The 26,720-nt window shown below is 40.4% G+C and overlaps 1 protein-coding gene across 2 annotated transcripts in view; it reads left to right on the top strand.

Annotated features, from left to right (window-relative positions):
• Positions 1-26,500, top strand: part of LOC101862830 (MORC family CW-type zinc finger protein 4) — a 35,707-nt gene extending 9,207 nt beyond the window's left edge. Inside the window, exons 4-18 of one of the 2 annotated variants that reach the window (XM_013087687.2) lie at positions 2,042-2,268; positions 2,413-2,563; positions 4,195-4,336; positions 5,188-5,316; positions 5,750-5,875; positions 8,175-8,272; positions 8,780-8,869; positions 10,150-10,278; positions 11,623-11,703; positions 12,391-12,445; positions 16,785-16,877; positions 17,810-18,019; positions 18,741-18,796; positions 21,936-22,501; positions 23,747-26,500. In XM_013087687.2, the coding sequence (XP_012943141.1) occupies positions 2,042-2,268; positions 2,413-2,563; positions 4,195-4,336; positions 5,188-5,316; positions 5,750-5,875; positions 8,175-8,272; positions 8,780-8,869; positions 10,150-10,278; positions 11,623-11,703; positions 12,391-12,445; positions 16,785-16,877; positions 17,810-18,019; positions 18,741-18,796; positions 21,936-22,501; positions 23,747-25,431 (3,838 nt within the window). In that variant the 3' untranslated portion in view covers positions 25,432-26,500. Of the gene's footprint in view, positions 1-2,041; positions 2,269-2,412; positions 2,564-4,194; positions 4,337-5,187; positions 5,317-5,749; positions 5,876-8,174; positions 8,273-8,779; positions 8,870-10,149; positions 10,279-11,622; positions 11,704-12,390; positions 12,446-16,784; positions 16,878-17,806; positions 18,020-18,740; positions 18,797-21,935; positions 22,502-23,746 lie in introns of both variants that reach the window. The other variant, XM_005107703.3, reaches the window with a different exon arrangement.
• Positions 26,501-26,720: the final 220 nt, after the last annotated feature.

The raw sequence follows: 26,720 nt of genomic DNA, 5'->3' as shown, positions 1-26,720 counted from the left end.
AAATGAGCAAGGGCAGCGTGTGACGAAGCTGGGCCTGGAAGGCAAACATGGGTTTCTTGTGTTTTGGGGGTGTACCTATTGCTGCAAGCAACTATGGCTTTGTGCATAAATTAATTTAAATACAGTCAAACCTGCCCCAATGGCCACCTCTATATGACGGCCACCTGTACAAACGGCCACTTTCCGTTTCCCCCCTTGTGTTTTTTCTATATAATTTATCTGTGTAAAACGGGCACCTGTTCGACGCAGCCGCAGCCACATTTTAACACACAACCCCTATCACACTAAGCAATAACACCTGTCTTAGACGGCCACCTTAGTGACTCCATTACGTTTTGTCATAAATTGTCCATTGGGGTCTGGCGTTGTGAGCGAGCCGTTATAATTGAATCACCTGTCGTTGTTGTTAGGTAGTCCCTCCAACCGATCAAGTTGCGTAGGCCCCTCCCACTGTTGACCAATAGCTACCAATTTTCAGCTGCTGGTGAGGTAAGCGTGTGATTCCCTCATAACCCATAAGCCCCACCCAGAACTTATACACAAATCGTAAGTGAGAGGAGTGGTCACTGTTTACCCAGTCTGTAACAAAGTAACAAAGGACGTCAACATGAACTTGTGACAGAAGCGTCTCTCGTTCTCCGGGTGGTGGCGACCCATGTGTTTGTTGTAACATAGCACTCGATCTTCCTCGTCTGACACATTTCGTTTTATTGTCACCCTTGTGCAAGAACAGCAACAAAGTAAAAATTACAAACAAAATACAAACCAACAACAACAACAACAACAATGCGGCTATTTTCGATTGGGAACTCAGATGGGAATGGTTTGTTTTCTTCATCTTGATCAGTCCTGCCTAAGACGGCCACCTGTCTTATACGGCCACTTTTCTCCGTGACAATGGGTGGCCGTCTTACACAGGTTTGACTGTATTATAAAAAGTAACTGTAGCAAAATGGGTATATTTTTACTTTCACTCCCGCACACAGATGCACTGCTTCGGGGGTCAAACTGCAGTACTGTTTGCTGTAGATCACACATAAAGCCACTACAACTGGCGCAAATAATTTATTTACAAGAAAATTTCAAATCTAACTGTAAAATATTAAATTATGGGTTAAAACAGGCTGCCCCCCTGTAACCCCCCAGATGGTCTTTTACTCCAGGGGAGCAGGCCCCCTGGAACCCCCGATTGGTCCAAAGCACGTCTATCTCTATTAAGAACAATCAAATATTTCAAAAACTATTAATTTGTGACTTGAAATGAAGTTGATATTCGTGCTCAGCGCATCAATATTCAGTAGAAAATGGACAACTAATTGCTAAGTGTGAGATGGGAGGGAAAGTAAAAAAATACCACAAAATGCATGATCAGCTTTCAAGTAAAGTCTCCTGAAGCGTTTACGTTCACTGGACTGCCTAATGTAACAACCACCTGTCCAAAGACAATTTCCTGTACAGACAACTGCTTCCTACTTCCACCCCTTGTACATATTTCTACTACATATTACAATGACGCATGTTCACGAGAACCACCTATCTGAGATAAGTACTTTTCTCCTCAACTTTGGGTGGTCATCTTGGACAGGTTCAAATATATTTTAAGTTTAATGTTGAATCCCAGTCTTCTGTTCCCCCTTGAAAATTTTGTCTGGTTGACTAGTGATTGGAAACATTTACCGTCCTTGCACTTTGATCAGTTCCTTCCTACTACAGGCCAAAATATAGAACATCAACCAGTGACCGTCGTAGCGCCAGTACGTTAAACTTGAAATATAAAATTTAACTGTTTTAAGTACAAGGCCTCTGAGATTGGAGGGCAAATGAGAGACAGAATGTTACTGTAATCAATCTCAGAACCTGTCCTCATTCTTAGTATGAAGTAGGTAGACTACTTTTCGTGCCTGAAAAGGAACAAAAGGAAAAGTTCCCTAAACTATCTTCAACTTTAGCTTTCAGGTTACAACATATTCTCCTTTGTTCTCTGTGACAAGTCCTGATTTTGATGAAAGACCCATTATGTTGCATAACTGCTCTGTTTCAGCTTTGGCTTTTGTGAAAAAGATGTCTATGAAAGGACTGGGTCACACATGCCTATTGGCCATTATGGAAATGGCTTCAAGTCCGGCTCAATGAGGATTGGCAAAGACGCCCTGGTGTTCACTCGTTGTCGGGAGAGTGCCAGTGTGGGGTTTTTGTCACAGACGTATCTCGCGGCAATACGGGCAGATTCTGTTCAAGTACCCATCCTCACGTACAGACTGCCAAGACATATCCTTTACACACATGAAAACGAATAGTAGGATTAAGGATGTGGAGTATTTTTGTCATTCTTTTCGGAACACATTTTATTTCATGTTTAAACTGACACTCTCGTTTACAATGTGATGCTAGTTTTTCCTTAACCAATAGTACTAGAGAGAGTCAAGAGTCAAGAATCAAGGAACAACCTCAACGCTATCTTGGAATACTCTATTTTCAACTCTGAAGCTGATCTGAAAACACAGCTCAGGAGTCTGGAGGGGTCTAAGACAGGAACTAAGATCTACATATACAATTTGAAGAAGTATGTTGCAAATGTCTTGTGCTAACAATTCAAATGAGGCTACGGTTGTTAAAAAGTATTTTATGAATAGCTTCCTTTGGTGAATTTTTACACGCCCATTTACCCTTTTTTCTTTTGATGCCTGTTTGCTTTTCGAAAACGTTCAAAGATGTTAGTTCTGAGCAGTGCTCTTTAAGAGTGTAGTTTTTAAGCTCTTTGGCCTGATTTGGACTTGTTACATTTCATATTCTATTGGATGACCAAGGTAAATGATATATACACCTTTTCCAAACTAAATTTCAATTAAGACAATTCAAATGAAAGAGCAGAATTTATTCAATTTAGTCAAATCAAATTCCACACAGAAAGTTCAAACACTGAATTAGAGAAAGCACATGTAACACTAGAAAGCTCAAACATCGAAATAGCACCATGAAATGTAACGATAGAGAGTTCAAATTCACCATTGTCTGTTCAAATTCAACACATATAGATTTAAAATACAATATGTCATTCTTTCTATGTGACTCTGGGTACACCAGCGTAATGTCCCTGTAACTCTTTCTTTGCCTTTCTCTGTATCTCTGTCTCTCTCTCTTTGTATCTCTGTATATATCTCTATTTCTCTTTCTCTCTCTCACTCTCCCTTCCTCCCTCCCTCCCTCCCTCCCTCCCTCTCTCTCTCTCTCTCTCTCTCTCTCTCTCTCTCTCTCTCTCTCTCTCTCTCTCTCTCTCTCTCTCTCTCTCCCTCCCTCCCTCCCTCCCTCCCTCCCTCCCCTCCCTCCCTCTCTCTCTCTCTCTCTCTCTCTCTCTCCCTCTCTCTCTCTCTCTCCCTCCCTCCCTCTCTCTCTCTCTCTCTCTCTCTCTCTCTCTCTCTCTCTCTCTCAAAAAGCATTTGTTCGAAGTAGCCGCAACATTTCATCAAGTAATATGGGGTGCTTCTGGCACCCATTCAAAAACCTGTGGTTACTTTGTCAAACCTCTTCCCACTTTAATTTTTTTTTTTTACAAAGCATTCAGTTTCGATGGCTTGGCATATGGTACTGTATGCAGTATTTCGGTTGAATTGCCACTGATTAGCATATAATCGTCACCTCACAGAAAGGCTTTGTATATATTCTCTGTTTACCCTCTAGAATGACTCCTTTTAAAACATTTTCGTTAGGTATGTGCTTAGTATTATTTAATTATGTTGCTGTGATTTTCATTTGAGCTTTGTTAAATACGACTGATTGTTTCAAACTGTTTTGGTTTAACAAAATGAAATTACGGTTAGATCTAGATCTAGATAGCAGACAGCAAGTATTGAAGGTGAGAGATGCTGACAGTAAACAACAAACGTTGCTAAGAGACAGAGTAGCTTCCCTTGACACAGACACAATAGTTACATCATAGCTTAATAGTTTTCGTATTGTTGAATTTGAACTTTCCTATGCTGCATTTGAATGGACAATGATGAATTTGATTTACCTAGTGTTTACATTTGAGCTGTCCTATGATTACATTTGAGCTTGCATATTTACATTTTCCATTATGAATTTTTAACTCTTATGCTGATTTAATTTGACAATTTTGATATTTAAACTTTCATTGATGCATTTGAACTCTTTATCTTTATACCTGATCTGGAAAAGGTGTATTTCTATGTTCAGGCATCAAGACCGCACCTATGAACTGGACTTTTCTAGTGACCTTCACGATATCAGATGTCCAGAAGCTCATGAAGTAGACTTGACTTCGGTATACCACAGACCTATCCAGATGCAGACGTCAGAGTACAAGCGTTCGCTAAGGGTTTGTTACACGGAAATCTTTACACTTGGCTAGCTCATTTTTACTGCTTTATTCAGTTTTGTATTTGAAATTTCGTCTGTGTATCAAAAATAATGGGTACAGTATAGGGGTCTTTTTTACCACCCAATAAGCACAAAAGGATGTCTCGAAAAGAAACCTGAACTTCCTTTTTAAATTGTTTACCTTTTGTAAATAAGAAGTTAGTCCTTATAGAAATTGTCATTTGGCCTGAAGAATGGGAAAGGAAGTGATTTAGCTAAGTTCACTGAGCTATTAAAGTATTATGAACACTACTTTATCATTACAAATTCATTACAGACCCCCATAATCGCAGGTTCGCAGCAGTTAGTGAGATTCATACCTGTTTTCTGTTTTCTTTGTGATCGTTGTCTGAGCCGATTTGGGAGAAAAAGGTGCCGTAGCTTCACTTCGATCATAAAAATGTGCTCTTCCTTAACGAAATTCTATTGCTCTCTTTTGAGTGGCTCCCTTATTATTTTTGGTGTTCTATTATCCTCTTTTTACTGTTTTTTTGGGGGGGTTTTTGTTGTTGTAACTAACACTCGTGGCGACCTTGGTACATCCTATTTTTCTTTACTGTGTCTCTTTTGTTTTCTTGCATCTGTTTTGTTTTTTCACAACACTAAAAGACTATTGTGTCATTGTGCTTCTCATATATATATATCAAACTAATTTTTTTTTAACTGTTCCTCTTTTAGAATAACTTTCATATTGAGTTCTTTGGGTTACATTTGTCTCATTGTATCCTCTTTTTATGATGTGTCTTGATTGAATGTGACTGTAGATTTTAGAACATGTTTTAAAATTTGTCCATTTTTGCTTTTTTTCAGGAGTATTGCAGTGTTCTATTCTTAAAGCCGCGAATGAAGATCACCATCCGTGGCATGAGGGTGAAAACCAAAATGATCTCAAAGTCTTTGTCACATACAGAGATTGATGCTTATAAACCTACTTGGCTGGTGAGATAATGTGATATTTTAGTGAAGAACAGCCTATGACAAGATGCTAAGTAATTAACACCTTACCAAATCAAAAGGCGGTCTCTCTCTATCAAGGCACACATTTTAGACATGAATTGTTCACATTCGAGATCCTCAATATTAGTAGCTATTGCTTGTATCTATTTTATAATTCAGTAGAATGTGATGCTTGAGTCACAGAAACATATATATGAATTATAGCAAGTTGCAGGTCTGATTATGGACATAAAGCTCATAGTAGGTCCTTAAAAATTTCAGGAAAATATGAAAGTTTGTTCTCTGTAAAGCGTACTACTAGCTCATTATTTGTTTTTTCTAAATGTATTCCTCATTCCATGTTCAATTGTTTGCTTAGACTAGTAGTACCATTAATCCTCAAAGCAATTTTATCTGACTGCACATTTTCTTTCAGTCTCGACCCGTGAAAATCATTTTTGGATTTACCTGTGAGAAGGATAAATCAGAAGACTATGGGATGATGCTGTACCACAGGAACAGACTCATTAAAGCTTTTGAAAAAGTGGGCTTTCAAAAGCAAGTAAGTACATATCCAATCAGAACTTCAGCATTGCATGTGTTTGTTTTTTTGGAAGAGGACAGAGATGCCAACCAGTACGATTTTACATACTTTAGTGCGATTTTTTGCCAAAAATACACGAATACGACTTTTCATGAAAAAATACGCATCCTGGAATGCGAAAACTACGAGATTCAGCTTGGGCTTGGGCGAGTAAACCTAATTATCTCAAGTCCTATCTTTTGTCAAAATAGTAACAGTTTAGCAGAACTGGAATTTTTGAAAAGCAAGTCCGATGTGGTCAGTAAGTTCATTTTTGCCGGTCGCGATCGTGATATTATATTCATTCAGCTTTTCCCCGTCCGGAGAGTACGTTTCACTTTCACGCGAATAGGCAGCTATGGCGGCAGGCGGAAGCATATGTGACACCGAGGCTCGATCAGGAAAATCAAGATCTGCTTTCGTTACCACCGAGAAGTTTGCCAGCAGTTGTTTGATAACGCAACATTTGTGGCATGCAGGTTGTGCAGTATAAACGCAATGTCGGCGTGCAAATAAAATGTAATAAGTACTCAGACTCGTCGCAGTGCTGTCACTTGTGGAAAAAAAGAAGAAAAGAAAATAAAAGCGTCGTCCGATTTTTAGATTGTCTGGCTCGCCATCGTGACCGTTCACTGAACCTAGGAGCAATCACATCACAAATAAATGCGGCATTGTGTGAGGAAAGATCGTCTTTGGCGGGAGTAACGGCGTTGCGAAGTATATGACTACGGAATAGGGGAGGAGGTTATTGATTTTTTGGGGGGGTTTAAGAATACCCGGGGGGTTAAGGCAACACCAGAGGTTGGAAGCACATTTCAGAACTTTGATTAGAGCTTTCTGCAAAGCGCGCGTTGGTGCAGGCCGTGTGCGAAATCGGGACCCCTCATACTTTGCAAGTCTGTGTTATTGAAATAGTGTTCGCGTTTCATTGGATGGGTGATATATGTAGTAAATTATACCTACTTGGATGGGTGATAGTAAATTATACCTATAGTGTATGTTGTAGCTTTCTGTTCAAGACTGGCAGATTTTCAGTGTCACTGCATCTTGCCCTTCCACAGTTGTTACAACTGTCACAGTGCATGGGTCTACTTGAGCCATTCAAGTTATTGCTTTTCTCAGAGTTTGAGCAATAATTTGAGTCTGTCAGTTCATAATATGAATCATGACACCCAGACTGGTTCTTGATAGTCGAAATTCTTGTGCAAGGCCATTCCGAACTCTCAAAGCAGGATTTATTTTTTATATAATAATAATAATGAGAGGAAAATATTATATAATAGACTGAAATACCTAAGTCAAACAAGAGTACGACATTGAACCCTGACATGTTGTTGACTGAATACATTTGTACGCGTGTGTACTCCTTTTTTCGAGCTGGTGAGCTAGTAATTTTTTTTCAGGAAATATTGCTGGACACCGTGAACATTTTACTATTGCTGGTTGGTCGGTCGGTCGTGGGGAATACACATTTTCCCTGAAAATACACATTTTCATATTTCCCAATACTCCTTTCGGTTTTCTGTGGTTGGCATCTCTGAGGGGAGCTTGTAGTTATGGAGAAAGCTAAGGATGCATTTCTGTGACTGATTAGGTACAGTAAAATAAGACCATCCCAAACTGGTACTTAGAGAGAGAATGGTTGTCTGCCATACAAAATATCAGAAGATGCAATTCTCATCCTATCGTATTCTTCATAGTACATTGGATTATGTTTGCATGTCGCTGCATGATATTGGTGTACTCAAATGTTTGAACAGATTTCCTATGACTCCGGGCATTATTTCGCTCAGGAGTGGAGGATGTCTTAGCTTCGTCTAACCATGCGTGAAACAACAATTTTTATCGTATCATTTACTATTTTCTTCAATATTCATTTTGTTGAAAACCATGCAGTTAGTGAAAATGTGTTCCTCTCTTCTAAATTTCACTTGCAGTACGGCCTTCCCTCTTAGTTGTTATGGGGTTGTTGTTGTTTGTTTTAATTTTAAAAATTTCCACAGTACTGCTCCTTATCTACAGATAAAAGTCTTTTTTTTTTTTTATTTAGTGGTCAGATAGGAAACAACCCTGATTTTATTTATGGGGGTTGAGGGAAAAAATTTACCTTCGAGTCATCTGTATTCTTAAGATTCTATTTTAAAAACTTAGTGGATTTGGTGAAACAACAACTGAATCATAATATCAATCTATTTTGATGTTTTCAAATCTAATGAGAGCAATCTGTTCAATTCATTACTAGTGGGCCCAACTATTCATGACACTTTCCTAATTTCAGGCAAATGACTTGGGCATCGGTGTTGTTGGTGTGGCACAAGTAGATTTCCTGCAACCAATTCACAACAAACAAGATTTTAACAAAGATGAGAAGTTCAAGTAAGTTATCATGAGTGGTTGGGGGAGTGCTCTGGTATGTTTTTCTCCGTCTATCGTCCTTATCTCTCCTAATTTTTTTGTCTTTGTTACTCTGTGACACCTGTAACCTCCGGGAGGGTGTCAAAATTTACTTTTATACCTGTTCTCCTTTTACACCTGTTCTCCCATTCACCTGTCAGTGATGATGATAATAAGTAGCATTTGTATAGAGCAAAAATTCATGCCGAACTGCAAGCTTATGTGGTTTACAATCTATATTATTACCCCAGGAGACCTGATTTCATTCTGAAATAATCTCAACGTCCAAAGAAGCATGCAGTACAAGCTGCCATTTTACAGACACTAAAACACTGACACATTGACCAGATAATTCACTGTCCATGGCCAGGTATCCATTCACACGTGGGTGCAGTGAGGAAAATTAGCAGAAATTGTCTTCCCACAATGTCCACTGTCTTGTCTGTTTTTATAATTAATAGAAGTGTTTTTGTGTGCTCTTTGTTTCAGTTCTGTAATGCTCAACTTTGGCAACAAGTTGAATGACTACTGGAATGAAAAGAAGGGAGGTGACTCGAATGCTGAACCAATTACACAGAGGTGAGAGTGAAGTTGCATGTTTTCTTGTTTGTAAAGTTTAGTGTCATAAATGCTGTAAATAGAGTGTTTACTTCTGCTTTTGTAGAAATTTTTAGCAATAACAGTTATGAAAGTTTCTTGTTCTTTTTGTACAGTGCTACCAGTACATGTAGATAACAGCTGATATCTCATCGTGAAGGTCATGTGGCTGTAGTAATTGCTTTGTAAACAGACAAAATTAATAGTTGCAGGAGATCTTGGTCTCCATAGTCAGGATCTACAATGTTTTATATAAAAAAAAGTATTTTACTCACAACATGAGGGCATATTATCAGCAATAAGGATTCCATTGAAAGTAACCAAACACAAATGGAGGTTCTGAAAGTAACGTAAAAGTCTACTTGAGTCCTTCGTTTGGAACGTACTTGACCTACCGTGCAAATTGGGGTCATCACTCTCTGTTGGGCCATGTATGAGTTATCATGACATCATGTTCACAAGACTCTTTTAACTTATTTTAACATGGGGAGGGGGGGGGGGTTCAAACAGCCTTTTACCAAAGGAGACACAGTATCCATAAATAAGGCCTTCTAAGGTATGAAAGGTTATAAGGATCTCTCTCTTGTTTCAGTATAGTTTGACACTGGGAGTTTGTAAAAGCTGTGGGTGCTGTATAGGTGAATTGTAGGGTTGTGGTTCTGTTGAGTGACAAGGGAGAGGCTCAGCAGCCCCACAATGGCTGCTCCTTTGGACAATCTCTTTAATGGAGTGCACCCCTCCCTCCCTCACTCCCCCAACAAAACCCCTTTCCCCCCCCCCCCCCCCCCCCCCCCCCCGCCTTCCAACGACTGCTGTCGTGGCTAGGGTTTTCATCATTGTGCAGAAGTTAGATCAGTTTAATTCCTCCATAAGGAAGTTTCATCCAGTGAATTATCTCTGTTTGTCCTCTGGGATGCTGCACTCCACTCATCTAGGGCTAGCATTGATGAGCAGGGATTATCTAAGTGGGTGGTTGGCGGGTGCTCTGGTGTGGTTTGCTTCTTCTTTCCCATGAAACATCTATCGTCCTTTTCTCCCCCCTTCTTTTTTTATGTTTGTTACTCTCTTGTAACTCCTCTAATCTTCTGGCGCTCATATGACCTTATGCCGTTGCTAGCGCCGTAAAACCTCTACTAAAACTAAAAAGGGATTATCTAAAACTGGCAATTGGGAGATTTTTTAAAAAACCAGAACTGTCAAATCAACACTCCCCCCGTTCCCTCCTCCATTGTTTGATTGCTGTGGTGGGTTTTTTGTTTCAGGTCCCACCCTGACTGGCTATGGGCCCAGTGTGACATGTGCCTGAAGTGGCGTCGTTTGCCAGACAGTGTTGACGGCGATTCTCTTCCTGACATGTGGTACTGCAGGTTGAATCCCGATGCCACTCACAAGTGAGAGTCTCTCTTTAGATCAGTAGCTTTTCTTGTGTGTGCAAGCATGTGTGTAGTGTGTTTGTGTGTATGAGTAAATGTATGTGTGTGAGTAAGAGAGAAAAACTGCTACCATTCGATTAGTAGAGTGGTTTGACAAGGGTCTTGCCTTTTCTACAACAACAGTATGTCTGGACATGTATGGATGAATTGTGTGAAAGTGATTGTTCATGCTTGCAGTCACCATTGGTGGGCTCTCGTGGTCTAGAGGTTCTGGTGTTCACCTTTCATTCAATAGGTCCTGGGTTTGAAACCGGATAGCGACTGAAATTTGTTTTCTCTTAAATGTTCTCCTTTCACCTCCTTTCCTACTCTCTTATCATTTTCTGTCATCTGCTTTCATCTCCACTTTCTGCCATCACCCCCCACCCCCACTTTGCCTCTTTCCTCTGGGCTCCTGACTCTTTCTGCGGCCTCTCTATTGTTACATCTTGGCTCTTTCTTACTGCTGTCTTTCAGCCACACACCTGATCTAAGGATAAGTAAGATCTAACACCTAACTTTGTCTGAATAAGGGCGAAAAATCTCGAAAATCCCTTGGGCAATTTGCGCCCGTTAAAGGTCCCTTGGTGGTCCAAAATCGATAAGAGTAGGCTTCAGTCGCCACCCAGGCAAAATTCAAAATTCATTCCTTCCAAGCTAAAAATGTTTGATATGTCCCACGCACTCGAATGACTTTATGCAGTTGCGAGCGCCCTATACCACTTACCAAAACAAAACAGAGTTACCATTGCAAAACAGGTGGTGTTGTTGGGCTTCTAAATAATGAGGCCTTTTCTTTCTTTTGTTATGTACTTATGAGTGTGTGCACTGCTTTTAAGGAAAACACAAACACTAAACTTGTTTTTAGTTAGATTACAACTTTTTCGTAGGAAAGGCTTAAAGTTATGCATTTCTAATTCATCATTTTTGTTTTTGTGTTTTACAGCACTCGCAACTGCGTCAGATTATATGGGCGCGCTTTTCATTATTATAAAGCCTTTCTTCTCCTGAATGAAGTTTGAACTGGATCAATAACAAATACAACTACTAAACTTGTCTAAAAGAGGGGAAAAGTCCCTTTGAGCCCCCCCTTTCAGAACTTACTTGACCTATTATGCTCATCTATGGTCCCCACCCTCTGTAAGCCCACATTTAGCTTACCATGATGTCATGCGCAAGAAAAACTCTTAATGTATTTCAGGGGAGGGGGACAAAGTTTAATGTTACCCTAATATGGGGGGGGGGGGAAGGGAGGGGGAACCTACTGTTACCCAAACATGTAATATTGTTAGTGGAGTCCTCAGAACCTCTGTATATTTCCAGTCGCTGTGATATTCCTGAGGAACCAGAAGATGAAGACCTGGCTGTTCGCCCATCGTATGAGAAAACTTTCAAGAAAAAACAGTAAGGAATTAATTCTTTGGGCAGGAATTTGTCTGTTCTTTCAATCTGTAAAAAGGAAGAAATTGAGAAAATGGTCTTCTGAAGACTGATACAAAGATGAAACCTTTGCTGAGAAATAAGTCTAACAATCTTTTTCTTCCAATGAGTTTTCCCCACTCTGGCACACTGGTAGCTGACTGGATGTTCTCCAGTAGTGCAACATATATTTTTAACAAGAGTGCTGCGTTTCCCTTCTAAAGCGTAGGGCCCCATACAATTCAGATTGCCAAGTGCCACCTTCAGAGTTGCCGCTTTTTCATTGTCCAGGGGTTTTTTTTTTTAATCTGGCCCTGACTGCATACCAGACTTGCTCTTTATCGCCTTGAGTCGATCCGAACCTTAAGAGTCTCTAAGTGCTTTGCCTTTGAAATGGCCATTATTTTATCTTGTAGGGAATATTTCTATGGCAAATGCAAAAAAAAATGCTTTTAAAAAAAAATTATAATGATTAGCACCTTTAATAGCATAATCCAATGCACTCCTTTGAGAAATCTTTGAAGAATACTGCCCCAAGGTAGCTGAGGAGAGGAGAAAATTTTTACTACTTAAACATTACATAACACCGTTTCTCTGGCTGCTGAATGAGGACAGACAGGTAGTGAGTTGCACGCCGGTCCGTTTCATCTATTGTAACTTGTTTACTTTCAGGGAGGAAAGGAAGAGAATAAAGTTGAAAGAACGAGAAAAGGAAGAGGAAATAAAGGTCAGTGTCTTTATCAAGATTTTTTTTAAAGTACAGCACTTGTGATGGTGAATGATTGTCCTTTGTCTTTAAATGTAAATGCTCTTTACAGTTCTTGCTTGATGTGCAAGAGTAATTGATAATTTAAAAAATCTTTGATAGGCAGATTTTTCCATTCCTATTTTGGGTCGCCCAAGGTGTTTTCTCTATCCAGGCCTTAGGTTGTCTAAATAATGTGATGTAGCAACAAGATTGGGTTTTCATCGTCATCGTCATCACACACTAAACAATTTTCCCTTATCTTGTTTAGCTTATCATGACAGTTTCTACCATGTTGGCACATTTTTATGTAACTGACAAGAATGGGATAGTCCATCATCGGTGGGTTCACTGCTCAGCACAAAAAGTTCCTCTGACTCCTTGACAGCGGTTGCTGTTGACGTGGTCATTTGCTTGAAGACTAGACAAAGTCAAGAGGCGGTTTAACCCTTAAAACCCTATACCGCTGGTAACCGCTGACGCCATATTTTCCTATATCGCTGGTCGACTTTATCGTTTAATTCCCAGTGCTAGAAACAGGGGATGTAACTCCAGATGACTCTGTCGCGAGCAGAAAGTACCGATAATGTCATGAGAGCAGTTCTACACCGAAAGTTTGGAAATTTTGCGAGTTTTTAAGAAAAATTGGTCACTTTTCGCTGCCAGGCCCTTCAGGCCGCAAAATTTTGACATTTTTGATCCTGAACCAGACCCCAATAATGATCTCCAGTCGGATATATAGATAAATATGACCGTTGAAGACGATTGCAATGTTCCGCATAACATCGATAATGATCTTGACGATAGTGGAATTGGCAAGGGATCACCACTAAAGCTACCAGAGGCTAGATCTACGGCTAGGTCTAATGATACTTTGACCGAAGTGGAGTCGAGGATCACACACAAGACTTAACTAGACCTGCATGTTTGCCGACAATCGTTTGAAATCCGACAATCACGACCCGACCCGCGAGCCGGCCGATGATATCGCTAGGCCCACCTGTATCAGTCAATGTGCGAAGTGCGAGGCCTGGCCGACTGCCAGCGACCCCTTTTTCTCCCGTCGGCCTTGTCGGCACTTTCGTTATCGTACCGACTGCCGACGTCGGCGTTTCCGACATAATTGTCGGAACCTGAGTAGAAATGCGAATACGAAAAAGGACGACGACCTAAATTATCTACTTTCAGTTTCGTGCTCGAGCGGCCATTTTGAATTTCGTTTTGTTGACTAATTCAATTGTTCAGATCGTGTTGATTCATTCAAGTCCGACTCACTTGCTCTAATAGAATCTAGATCTAGATCTAGATTTATATAGATCATTATAGACCTCAATGGAGGCTTCATATTCCAATTCTATTGTGTCAAACCCTATTATAGGTTGGGCTGTAATATTAATGTTGGTAAAAAGCATTTCATCAGGCGCGTGAATTATTTATTTATTTAGAATCTAGATCTAGACTCAGCTGAGTCCCTCTGTTCGGAATCGGATGCGGATTTCTAGTTCAAGGCCTATTCCTAGTCCTAGATCCTATTCGCTTGTTCTACAAGATCTAGATCTAGAGCTAGATTATTTATTTAGATTACTGGATCTATAAGGAGGATTCATATTCCAATTCTATTGTGTTATTGTATCAAACTCTATTATACTAACAATATGTAGAATCTAGATGTAGGCCATATTATGCTCCTTGTAAGCCTTGTTTATTTTGGAGTGTGGTTTTTTAATTTCTAAATTTTTTAAATTTTGGACTTGTGCTGGCCTTTTTACATGAGGCTCGTTGCAGGTTCTTTTTTAGGGTAGGCCTAGGGGTAGGGTTAGGTCTCTTCTTTATTGTGTTTGTTGGGGTGGTTGCTCGTTACTCTGAAGTCCTTCCTTATGACACCCACAGAAGCTTGCACAAAATTTTCAGACAATCTGGTTGAGGCTCACATGCAGGTCTACTTAACTCATAGAGTTGGTCCTAAAAACCAGTGTTTTAACCTTTTCCCCTTTTGTTCAGACTGTGCATTCATATATAAATAACATTTTCAAACTTCAGTAAAATCTAACAACAATTAAAGACACAGTCAATAAAACAATGAACCAACCTAATTTTTTCTAGTATCTCAATTTTAATTCAGGATTCTAGGGAGGTATGAAAAAAAAGAATTCAGGGTTTTAAGGGTTAATAAATATCTAAAATCTCAGTTTTATCTGTCCTTTTCATTTCCACCAAAATTACTCATCTGTCATACGAGCCTCTTTGCCATGCTTGAGTGTACACACGTACACAGTCTGTGGATGGGTTGGCAGAAATCTGTTGTAATAAAGACAACTATGAGCAGGTTTTGAGGATGACATTCTGTAAAAACGACCAACCATGGCTGCATTGGACAGGGACTAATATGAACAGGTTGTTAAAAGTATTGGGAAAAATGACATAGGTGTCACGTAACAGTGGCAGTCAGTACAGATGACTGCTATGGAGAGGTGACCACTACAGCAGGTTCAACCGTATTGAGGAAAATAAAATGTAATTCTTAATCTTATGAATGAATGCTCTCTACAGCTCACAAATTTCAGTTCTGCTTAGTTCATCCCTGTGCAAAACCTTATTTTCTTGTCAATGGTCAGGCCTGAAATTTGTTGACTCTGGTTGATTTTTATGACCCAAGCCTCATGTCCTACTGCATGTGTATACGAAGTCTGTCCCACGGAAAACCCGAATTTGGCTGTGACTTGGAAAACTATTCAATATTTTCACATTCTGTAAACACACACTTGTAAAACAATCATTAAGGAATTTCCAGATTGAGCACCATGAGCATCGCACACACCAAACGAACACAGCAGTTCTCCAAAGACCGCAAAAGGTCTTAAACCAATAGAAATACACACTGAAATAAAGTCAGTTTATGGAGAGAAAGTAATGGCAAAGTCACGGGTTTATGAGTAGTGTAGTCAGTTCAAAGCCGGGCATACGGATGTCAATGACAAAGTTCACCCATGACCTTGTTTTTCTTCCAAGACTGAGGACAACCAGAGTCGCGTTAACGAACTTATTCAAACATACAGGCGCCTAAAAATTCGCTTAACATTTCAAAGTCGACTGTCCAGAGGATAGTGTTTGATGAGCTGCACTATCGAAAGGTCTCTGCTCGATTGGTCCCACAAGACGCAACATGTTAAAGTGTCTTAGACTTTGTTGAATCGTTGTCGCCAAGCTATCACAGGAGTCATGAATGCCTTTGGAGACCTCCAACAATACGATGAAGTATTCCTGAGAAGCTTTATTACAGGTGATGTGACTTGGATACACCATTTGACCCCTGAGACGAAGAGGAGTTCAATGGTTTGGAAGCACACGTCTTCACCTCCCCCAAAAAAGTTTTAAGTTCAGCCATCGGTGAAGAAGCTCATGGCCACAGTTTTCTGGGATGCTAAGGGTGTTCTGCTTCTTGACATTCGGGAACCAGGACAAACTGTTAATGCAAACAGGTACTGCCAGACTCTTGATAGTTGAGAGAGGTTGTGCGCCGAAAAGACCAGGCGGGTAGTCCAGCAGTGTCATTTTGCAGCATGACAATGCAACGCCACATATCGCAAACACTACGAAAGACTGGATAGGAAAGACTGGATCCAAAAGTTCGGCTGGGAAGTTCTGCCACACCCCCCTCACAGTCCTGACTTGGCCCCGTCAGATTATCACCTTTTTGGACCAATGAAACGCCATATTTCTGGACAGCAATTCACAGACGACAAAGACCTTGTGGAAGCCATGAAAGATTGGTTGAAATCCCTTGACACAAAATTCTTCAGGGTGGGTATCATCTCCCTGATCCAGCAATGGGAAAAAAGCGTCCAGCGGGATGGTGATTACCTTGAGAAATAAAGCTCATGTTGAGGCATGATGTGTTACATTTTTATTATTACAGGACAAAGATTGTGGCTTTTATGGACCTTTTGCGGTTTTCCATGGGACAGCCCTTGTATATGCAGAGACTGGTGTATTCTGGGTGTTTTATTTCAAGCAAGCACTTTACATTTCAGTGTCGTCTTGCTATTGTCGTTTAACTTGCTGTGCTATATCATGCATACTTTTTTTAGGCGGGTGATCTGATGTGGTTTGCTCCTTTTTTCCTATCAAACATCAATTGTCCTTATCTTTTTTCTTTTTTGTGTTTGTTACCCTTTAAAAATACCTCTGATCTTCAGCACTTACATGACCTAATTGTGTTGCAAGTGCCTTAAAATGCTTACTAAAACTTTTTTAAATACTTACTTTTTATTGTCCTTTCTACTGATTGATTATTTTTTAATTTGTGTTTTGATCTTTGTAGAAGAGGCGCATGATGGAAAAAGAGAGAGAACTGAATAAGAAAGAGGCAGAGCTACGAGCTATTCAGAATATACAAGCAAGAGTATCTGGGCAGGTGAGTGGAAATGCTGAAATAGTAAAACCTTATGTGCCAATCACTTTTATATTTATTACAAACTTCCATTTTTGTTTCACAGTTCACTGATGACCACCTGTTTAAGCAAACCCCCCCCCCCCCCCCCCCCCAAGGAGAAGTAACTATCGTAAAAGCAACCACTTTGGGGTACCAATGGTTCTTTGATATTGTACTTTCACGTTGGCAACTTCAGAACAGATGTCCATATCTTTATCAATAAAAAATGTTCACCTTAGTGCTTTAGTCACACTTTTCTTTCAACGAACTCAAAAGTCAGACCCGACGACTTTGGTCAAAGTGAGTTGTGCTATACAAAATTAACGGGGTTGATAGCACATGCCTTTTACTCTGACCAAAGGTGGTGTTCATTGGTACTTTATTTATTCCAGATCAGTTACGTTGGGAATAATGTCTTATTGATTTGAGGCAGAGCAAAGATGATATTTTTTTTTTCATGCTCAGATCAGTTCGGTACGTGTTCATTGGCCTAGATCTGAATTTCTGCCCAACTTCAATCGGGTCAGTCTTATTACCCCTCTCAGTTATGTCAACCCATCTGGTTGAACAAGAGTGTACCTTACATTCGTCTGTTAAGGAATGCTACAAACTTTTGAGCCTTCTCTAGGTTCATCGTGGGTAGTTGGAGGGTGCCATTAGTGAGTCTTTCTTCTTTTCTTTCCCTCTTTTGTTGTTTCTATCTGTCTGTATGTCTTACTACTTTTTCTCTACTCTAAATGACCATAAACATGTCATGTTTCTCTTTATTCAAGCGAGTGGTTGGCAGGTGCTCTGGTGTGGTTTGCTCCTCAAATCTTGACACTTTTATAACCTAATTGTATTGCAAGTACTGTAAAACGCTTACAAAAACTGAACATCTTTTCTCAAACAAACAACCATGTGGGTTCCAGCAGGTTTCTGTTGCTCCTCGGGACAACCACAGGGCCATGGAGTCTGTGCAGAAGGCCCTGGCCGAGTCACGGCGGCGTGAGGATCAGCAGAAAAGACTCATCTTGCAAATGCAAGAGCAGCGCAAGCAAGTGGAGGAAGAGCACCACTCACTGCAGGGCAGACTGCAGATGATGGCGGACAACATGGTGAAAGGCGGACAGCAAAAAACAGCAGTAAGGCCGCACCCTCTACTTCTGCAATCCCTTAGTTGATTTAAGCTACAGACGATTAGCTTTTTAGACCCACGGTACAGCTTGTTTTTATGGGTATTGGTCTTTCTCAAAAGGTAGATTGTGAAGCATAGCACCATCCTTAATTCTTAAACAGTCAATTTTTATTTTTTTTTATTGAGTTGGCTGCGGTCTACACTTAATGATTTTATTTTCAAGGTGATACGAGGAGGTAATCGGATAATAAACTTAAGCTGGAAAGTTGATAAATATTTTAAATTTCTGCAGTTATTTAAAGAGAGGAAATTGCATTTTTTGAAGAAGGAAGTTGATTCATGGAATGTGCTTCACCTTTCTCGTACTAGTTTTGGGTAAACTTTGAAAGTGGTGTTTGTGGCATTTTGTTGTCAAGCTTGATATTTTTTTTATTACAAAAAAGGCAACTTTTGCCCATTTACCAAACTTTTCTTCTGTTTATCACTGAAATTTGCTGGATCCATTAAACCAGATACGAGTGGTTCCATCTCCTTCTTCCTGTGAATCCATCTGCAAAGAGTACAGCACCTCAGAAATACAAACATTTTGGATAGGCTCATATGTACAGATATTTCATAAGGCTGTTATTTCATCTTGTGACCTACACAAGGAAACTGCCTCAGTTCTCTTACAATACTAAGGCTTGGGAGGCACATATATGCATTTTGGGTTGTTTGGTTTTTTTCAGGAGGTAATGGCTCAGATGAGACAGTTGCTGGGCAGTTTGACTTCAAAATCAGAAAAGTAAGTAAAAAGAGTGAACAGAGAATCTCAAACTATAAAATTTATCTTTTAAGATTAAGTTGTTAACAATGTAAGAACCTGTCTCCCACTCTTTTAAATCTATAGTTTCGTGTTTGTAAATTGAAACAGGCTATGATTTAGACAATGTGTAGTTTGATTTTGTTTTGCTCAATAGCATACCTTGGTCTCTTCTTGTTTGGATGGTAGATGCTATGCATCCATTTTTTCTTCTTTTCTTGGGAACAAAAAAGGTCCTTTCTTTTCATTATTGTAGGACAATAGGTGGCCACTGGTTCTACGCATCAACTCCCCCTTACAATCGTATGTTCAGTTGTGTTCTACTTCCCGTCCAGATTCCTCATCCTTTTCTCTAGGTCTACTGTTCTCTCCTAACTTTATGGGGGGGTTTTTTTTACTTAAATGTAATCTGGCTCCGTCTGTTCATACTCAGCCCATGGTAAAGACGTCCTTGTACCTTATGGGCTAGTCAAATGGTGTCCACGATTGGTCATAAAGTGTCACTGGCAGGTCCTTTTGTACTTCTTCTCTTACCCTTTGTCGTTCTGTATGCGTGTATCTCTTTATCCCAGCACTCAATAGCCATTACTGTGTCTATATACCTCAAACTCTGGTATCTCTCTTTAACTTGCTTTTACTAACTTGGTCCACCTTTTACAGTTTAGTTACTACTGTCTAATAGTTTGGATCATCACCTTGCATGTAAAAGACTGGAGATCGTTCCCTCATATGGGGAAATATATTACCCAAAAAGGGTCTAGAGCCTCCAAGTGTAACTTAAATTTTGAATAAATAAAAAATGTGAAGGAACCAACAAGGTAGTTTGTGGAGAATACTTTATTCACTCTGTTTAGCTTTGCAAATTGTAGATTTTACGATGTTAGTGTCTGCATATATCCAATTCAAGGTGATGAATGAGGACCCCACTTGAAAAGTCACATGCATCAAACTGGGAAAATGAGAGGCTTTAACTTTTTATCTCTGGCAAACTGCTTTTAGATTTCGTAGCAAAAAAGGACCCCGGCATAGTGGGTTCTCCCCCCCACCCCCCCACCCCTGGAGATAAAGAGTTAATAAGATCAAGGTCTGCAATGAAAGCAAAAGTGGGTGGTTGGCGGGTACTCTGGTGTGGTTTGCTCCTTCTTTCCTATCAAACATCTATCGTCCTTATCTCCCCTCCTTCTATTTTGTGTTTGTTACTCTCTTGTAACAGCTCTAATCTTCGGCACTTATATGACCTTATTGTGTTGCAAGTGCCGTAAAACTCTTTCTAAAACTAAAACTGAAAGCAAAAATCCTCACCCTTAATTGTTCCTGGGCTATTTCATGGCCAAAATACACCAGGCTTTTCTTACTTCACCGTAGACAATATTGCCCCTGTTAGCGGAATGGAAGCAACTGGCCTCCTACATTATGCAAATTGTTTTGTCGGGGGTGTGGTGAAGCATTTGATATCTTGACATTACTATTAAATCTTGTGCCAAAGCCACCTAGAATTGTCTTCTGCTCTCTCAGTGTTACCCTACCTTATTCACTGCTCAGATGACGTTCTTGTGCTTTGGTCACTTTGAATAGATTGTTCACCTCCGCTTTTTTGTGTTTCTGCTTCTTACTTGAAGTTGTGGGTGCTCTGTGTTAATGTGCGTGTTTCCTATCAAACACCCATCGTCCTTAATCTCTCCTCCTTCTTTTTTGTGATTGTTACTCTCTTGTAATACTTTTAGCTCTTTCCTGACGTATCGCTGATATATCAGTGCGAGTACACACCCCTTGCGGACGTGTCGCCGTTATATCGGCTGTGATATGGTGCTTCAGTATTGTTTCGTTTTAACGCGATCCGTCATTTATAATGACTTTTTATTGCTATTGAAAAACTCGGAAAGGATTAAGGAAACGAAAACATCTAGTTTCACTTTGTCAAAGCGTGGGTTTGGGGAAAAACAAGTGAATTAGTTCTTGCCGTCTTGCATCAACAAAACGATGTAACCGGACTCAGTATAAATTTTGCATTTAGAAATTTATTGATTATGCTCTTGGCCTGTACATGATAAGATAGCTATGCTGATTTGCTTTCACATGTTTGGTGAATGTAATTTTTTCCGTCAATATTTATTTTTCACGTCACCATCGCCATTTCTAACCCTTCTAATGCATGCTTATGTTAAAAATAAAACCTTGTTTTATATTAGGATGTATTTTTCATTCAATTTCCTTCAATTTTATATATCCTATGTTACGTTTGGAGTTATGGTTATGCTTCTATGAAGTTATTTTGTACACCACCTGCATAGCCAAAGCGAGCCACAAGTTAATTATGTCGAGACCAACGTCTGGAAAGAGTTAATCTTCGGCACATATATAACCATTTGGGCTGCAAGCCCCGTAAAATTCTTACTAAATCATACTTCATACTTGGAAATGAAGACATTTGTCTAATATCTAGATGTATCCCTGTCTTTTGCCAGGTTATAGTAGCACACAGCCCAGGTCTTCCATAACAGGCAGGGTTGAAGCAGCCTCCCACTCTATCAATTTAGATTATGTTTATCAGGGTGTAAAACATTTACATGTTACAGTTTTGTCTGATTTGATGTAGCAATGAAAAAAAGTCATAAGAAACTTTCTTTCCCCTTAACTGTTCAGAAAAAAAAAACAACCCAAAACTTCTTCAAACATTGTGGAGCTAAAAACAAAACAAAATGAATAGTGCAGATTGGAAAAGGCAATACTCATTCAATGTTGCGCTTGGTTTATGTCAAATACAAGGGAAGTTTAAGCATTGAAGTAAAGGAGCATGTATTTAGTGGACACAGCAGTAATAATAATGATTATATCGATTTTGAAAAAGTTAGTATTTGATCTTTCACAGCAGCAGATATAGTGGTGCAGAGATAACTCAAACAGGTTGATTGATAAATTTGTTCAACACCACCATAATTCAGGTCGACGGATAACGATAAATTAAAGAGATATCAGTCAAAAAATGGCAAATTGTACGAGCTGTCCATGATTTCTAAATTTCAGTGTTCTTGTCGTCTGTGATTGATTGTGTAAATCATTGTCAAGATGAAATAAGCGCGTCATGTTTATTCTGCTTCTCTCTCTCTTTTCACTGCACTAGACCAGCGGCCCCGAAAAGAAGAGCACAGCCACTAGCTTTCAACCAAGGAAGCAGACAAATGAGCATTAAGACTGAATCTGGTGAAGAGATATCTATTACTGAAAACACTTTTGATGACGAAGATGAAGATGACTCTTACCGCCCTAGGAGCAACAAACAGTTTGCTGCTTCCATCTCAGGGCAGAAACCTTCAGTCTCCAAACCAGCATTAAAAGGTTTGGGTACATCGAACGGTGCTCAACAATCCTTCCAGCGCAACCACAGTCAACGCCAGGCAGGCGTTACGAGTACCCCACCTCTCCACAAAACTCCGGAAAATTCCAGGAAAGTTGCAGCTGCCCTGACCCCTGCAGCTACATTAACCCCTGGGGCACGGCGTAGGCAGGAGCAGGCCAAGGTCTCAGCAGGCCCAGAACCTGTGGTCTTAGACTTGACGGACGATTCTCTGTATGAAGATGTGCAGTGGGACGTAAAGCCAAATGTTGAAGACCTCAAATCCAATGGGTCTCAGAACCAGGACATTAAGCCAGACCGAAATACCCTTGACCGTGCAATATCTAATAAGGGTAAGTATCAGCTACCACTGCTGCTGCTTCTCCTTCCTCCTCATCTTCTTTTTCTTCTTCTCCTCCTCGTCCTCCTTTTTCTCCTCCTCCTTTTCTTTTTTTTTTTTCCCAGTTTCCTCTTCTTCTTCTTCCTCCACCTTCTCCTTTTTCTCCTCCTCGTTTACCTTCTTGAGGGAAGAATAGCCACTGAGAAAGAGATTGGAAGATAGTCTGGTTCTGTAATGGACTCCGGGGATCCATCCTCTGGCCTCAGCTTTCCCACCTGAGCATCTCAAGATATCCAGCAGGTGTTTCTTACTTTGCATCCATAAATAAGCAAAATTTTAGTTGTAACCGAATGAAAGGGTTTTGTTAGGGTTTTTTTTACTTATTTTTAGTTCTACTGTAACGATCTTCCAGTAGGTGAACTTAAATGTCCCTGCAGTTTTTATGGTATAAGGGCACTCATTCATGGTATCTTGTTCTTTTATATTTTTAGGTTGCAAGTGGCGCTCATATGACCTTATGCAGTTGCGAGCACCGTAAAACCCTGTACTAAAACGAAACTAAGGTAGCAAGTGGATGGGTTGTTTTTTTCTGAAGTCAAGTTTTGCTTCCTGTTTCTAAATGTTTCTTCAGTCAGAATTTCTTAAGATGGCCAGCCACTATCGAGAAGAAAAGCGTCCATCTCAGACAGGTGATCAAAATGAAGAAAACAAACCATACCCATCTGAGGTCCCGACCAGAGGCAATCGCAACCTTAGGACTGCCATTGTTAGGCCCATTAAAATGTTACTGACTGGTCAGCCACGGCTGTTGATTTTGTGCGATGTAATTTTTTTTTTAAAAGAAAGAAAGAAAAACTATGATACATTCTGGTTTTACATAAAATGCCCCGACCACAGTTATATTATGTAACCTTCTTGCACTCGCATAACTCACTTAGAAGCTGAATTCGAATAAATAAATCATTTTTTCGGACCCGAGTCCGAATAGATAAAACCTTTCGGACTCTAGTCCGAATCGGGACTCTAGTCCGAATCGATAAAAAATCTGATCTGACCCGAGTCCGAATAGAGCTGGCCAAAAATTTTATATAGAAATTAGAAACATTTTACCCTTGGAAAAAATTATTTTCGTTCCCTCTGTTGTTTCTGTCTGTGTGTCTTACTTTTTTTCTGTGCTAAATGACGGCTAGTGTGTCGAGGTGCTTCTTTTTACTCAAACAACGAATTACCTTCTCAGCGATTTTACTTTTTTCAACAGAAACCCCAAACAGTTCTGGGACCAAAAAGACAGCTCTCGTGGACCTAAAGAAGGAAGTAGAGGAATCGCCCAAGCAGGCCCATGGGCAAGATAAGGTGACCAAAAGTCCAGAGCCGACCACCAAGTCAAAAGATTCAAAGGAGACATCAGACACTATATCATTTGGGCCGTCTGAGGATGATCCCGAGTTCAAGATGGGAGCCCCTGACAGTTTTCAGGGGAATTTGGAGGCGGCAATGGCAGCGATCAGAGAACGGATGGAGATGGAAGCTGTAAATGGAGGCAAAGATTCAACAGCTGGTACTGAGAGCAAGGCTGATGGAGAGGTCTCGGAGAGTAAGGAGCCAGAGCAAGGTGGTGGAGGAGGTCATGAGGATTTTGACGACGATGACATTGGTATTGGGATAGATTCATGTGATGAGGAGGATTCTGTGAAAGATGCCTATGCAAAGAAAGATGAAGCCGGATCGAATTCTCGACTGTCTGATAATAAGGAAATTGCAGAAAATAACACATGTAAAACAGGCAAAGAAACTGATGGTGGAGATGTGGTTGATAATAAAGAGAGAGGGACGGAACTGGGGGTTCTCCAAGATTCAGGTAAAAAGGATGGGCACAATGTAGAAACTCTAAAGGACGAAAATGGGACAATAGCAACGTCGGGTGGTCCTGACGAGGGACAAAATGCAAAGGTTCATAGTTCAGTGAGGGCAGATGAAGTTGGGGAAACTGTTAATGCGCAACCTGAAGATCAGGAGGGTAAAGTGGATAGGGATGAGGCTTTGGAAGAGAGTTCTTCAGAGGAAAAATGCTGCTCTGATGATGAAACGGTCAAAAAGAAGTCGGGGAGGAACGATTCCCTGTCCCTGATGGAACACGATGAGGTGACCTCTAAAGCTACAGAGGCTTACAAAGCAATCCTAGAGTCTGCCATGAGAGGTGCTGATGCTGAGAATGAGACTTGTGGTGAAGATGACGCTGTAGCCGACGATGGAAACTCTGAAGGCAGGGAAACTTTGGATGTAAGTATGGACTGTGGGTCTGATGTAGGGGAAAGAGGTAATGGAGATAGTTGGGACAAGGAGCCTGTGTCAGGCAGTCCAGCAGTCACAAATACGTCTGTCGAAGCCTCCGATGCTTGTAGTTCCTGCACACCTTCCAGTGGTTTGTCTCGTGATGACTCTTCTAAAAGTGATGGTCAAAAAACGTGTGTGTCTATTAAAAGTAATGTCACAAGTGAAAAGCAAACTACTTGCACAAAATGTATTCAAACAGACATTGACTTGGAAGCAATGGAGACCAGTTTCTCTCTAAACGCTTCGGTGTGTGGTAGCAGCAAAAGTGTGTGTGATGTGACTGTTCAGACACAGCCCCAAGACTCGGACAGGGACACTGGTGGACCAGACGTGTCTGAGAGAACTATGCCGCACGCCCAAGTGCAAACCGACCCAGCAGAGCTCTCTTGTGATTCAGAAGCAGAAGAGTTAGTGGAACTGCGCACCAAGCTGGATCTGAAGAGCAAAATGCTGACCGACAGTGAAGGGCGTGTGGAGAAACTGTGCAAGAATGTCCATCGCCTGCTGGGCTACATCGTCACGGATACAGATGTGGGCAGTGTGGCCGGCATCGAGCAGATGGTGGAGGATATGATCAAGGCACAGGAAGAGTCCTCGCCCAGTTTCTAGTAGCCATTCTAGACACATAGGTCCTACCCCTGCTTTCCCAACAGTTTTCCTATAGAAGGGGAAATAAGATTAATCTTTAGCCACTCCAGTTGTCATTGTCGACATGCTATAAATTAGAAGGAGACCGTCGACTGAGAGGGTCTTAGCAATACTGTAGCACAGCAACAGTTGAAATTTGGTGCACGTTTTGTGCATTTTGTCAGTCGGAATCAGAGAAAGTCTTTTCTCCTTCTGAAATGTACATGGAAATGTGCTGCAAAAGTTAATGACACAGAGAAATGAATTTTTTAGTCTACATGTAGTTAAATGAAGAAAACTTTTCAGGGACTTTTACTGTATTCCATTGGTTACTTGATTAACATTGTCTTTCCAGGTTGTTATAAAGTCCTGTGTCATTTTATATTAATTTTATATTATGTAATACATGCAATTATAATTATTGATCTTTTGATTTTAGTTTTAGTCTTAGGGTGAGTTGTGAAGCCAAACCGGAATTTTTGCCATCCTCTCCAAACATATGTGGTGTGTTAATGGCCTTTTGACTCGGAGTTGAGATCTAGAATTTTATACTGTGTGTATGTTAGAGAGTGTGTGGGAGGGGTGTCTGCAAGAACAGGCACGGTTATGTACAGTACTTGTACATTGTATGTACTGACATTCAATTTTTGTTTGGTTGCCAGTACTATATAAAGCTCCTTTAACCATATTGGGATGGGGTCTGTATGTATTATTATCATTATTATTATTGACTATTATTTGGTGGGGGGGGGGGTAGGTGTTTGTCTACTTCAAAGCATTTTGCTCCATCTGTGTTTTTTTAGCATTCTCTGAATTCCTGTGCAATACAAAATCAAGTATGAATATATTTGATTTGATTTTTTGCTGCCATTTTTGGGATACAAGTATTTTCTGAATCCCGTACTTATCAGAGATGTTGAACGTTCAAGACTTTTTGTTTTTATTTGATCATTACAGTCCACGCCGGCTTTAACTACTTAAACTTTAAGCACGTTTCGGACTCAAGCATGCTAAACGGCTCTTACCGAATTTTTGCTATATAAATTACACGTCTTTAAGCACGGTAACTTCGGCTCAAGCACGCTTCATTTACAAGACAGTCGATACTTTTCTGATGACCCATCGAAGTTCGAACACAGCCTACACTGCAGCAGTGGAGTGTGTTAAGAGAAACAAAGAGAACATAAGTGATGGAGACACACACTCACATGCGCGGAGAGGAAGACAGAGAGATGCATGCAGCCGCGCGCGTGGACATAAGATCTAGCCTA

The sequence above is a fragment of the Aplysia californica genome, unplaced genomic scaffold, assembly GCF_000002075.1.
Source record: "Aplysia californica isolate F4 #8 unplaced genomic scaffold, AplCal3.0 scaffold00623, whole genome shotgun sequence".
In the NCBI taxonomy this organism is placed as follows: domain Eukaryota; kingdom Metazoa; phylum Mollusca; class Gastropoda; order Aplysiida; family Aplysiidae; genus Aplysia; species Aplysia californica.
This window is presented reverse-complemented; position numbering and strand designations above follow the sequence as displayed.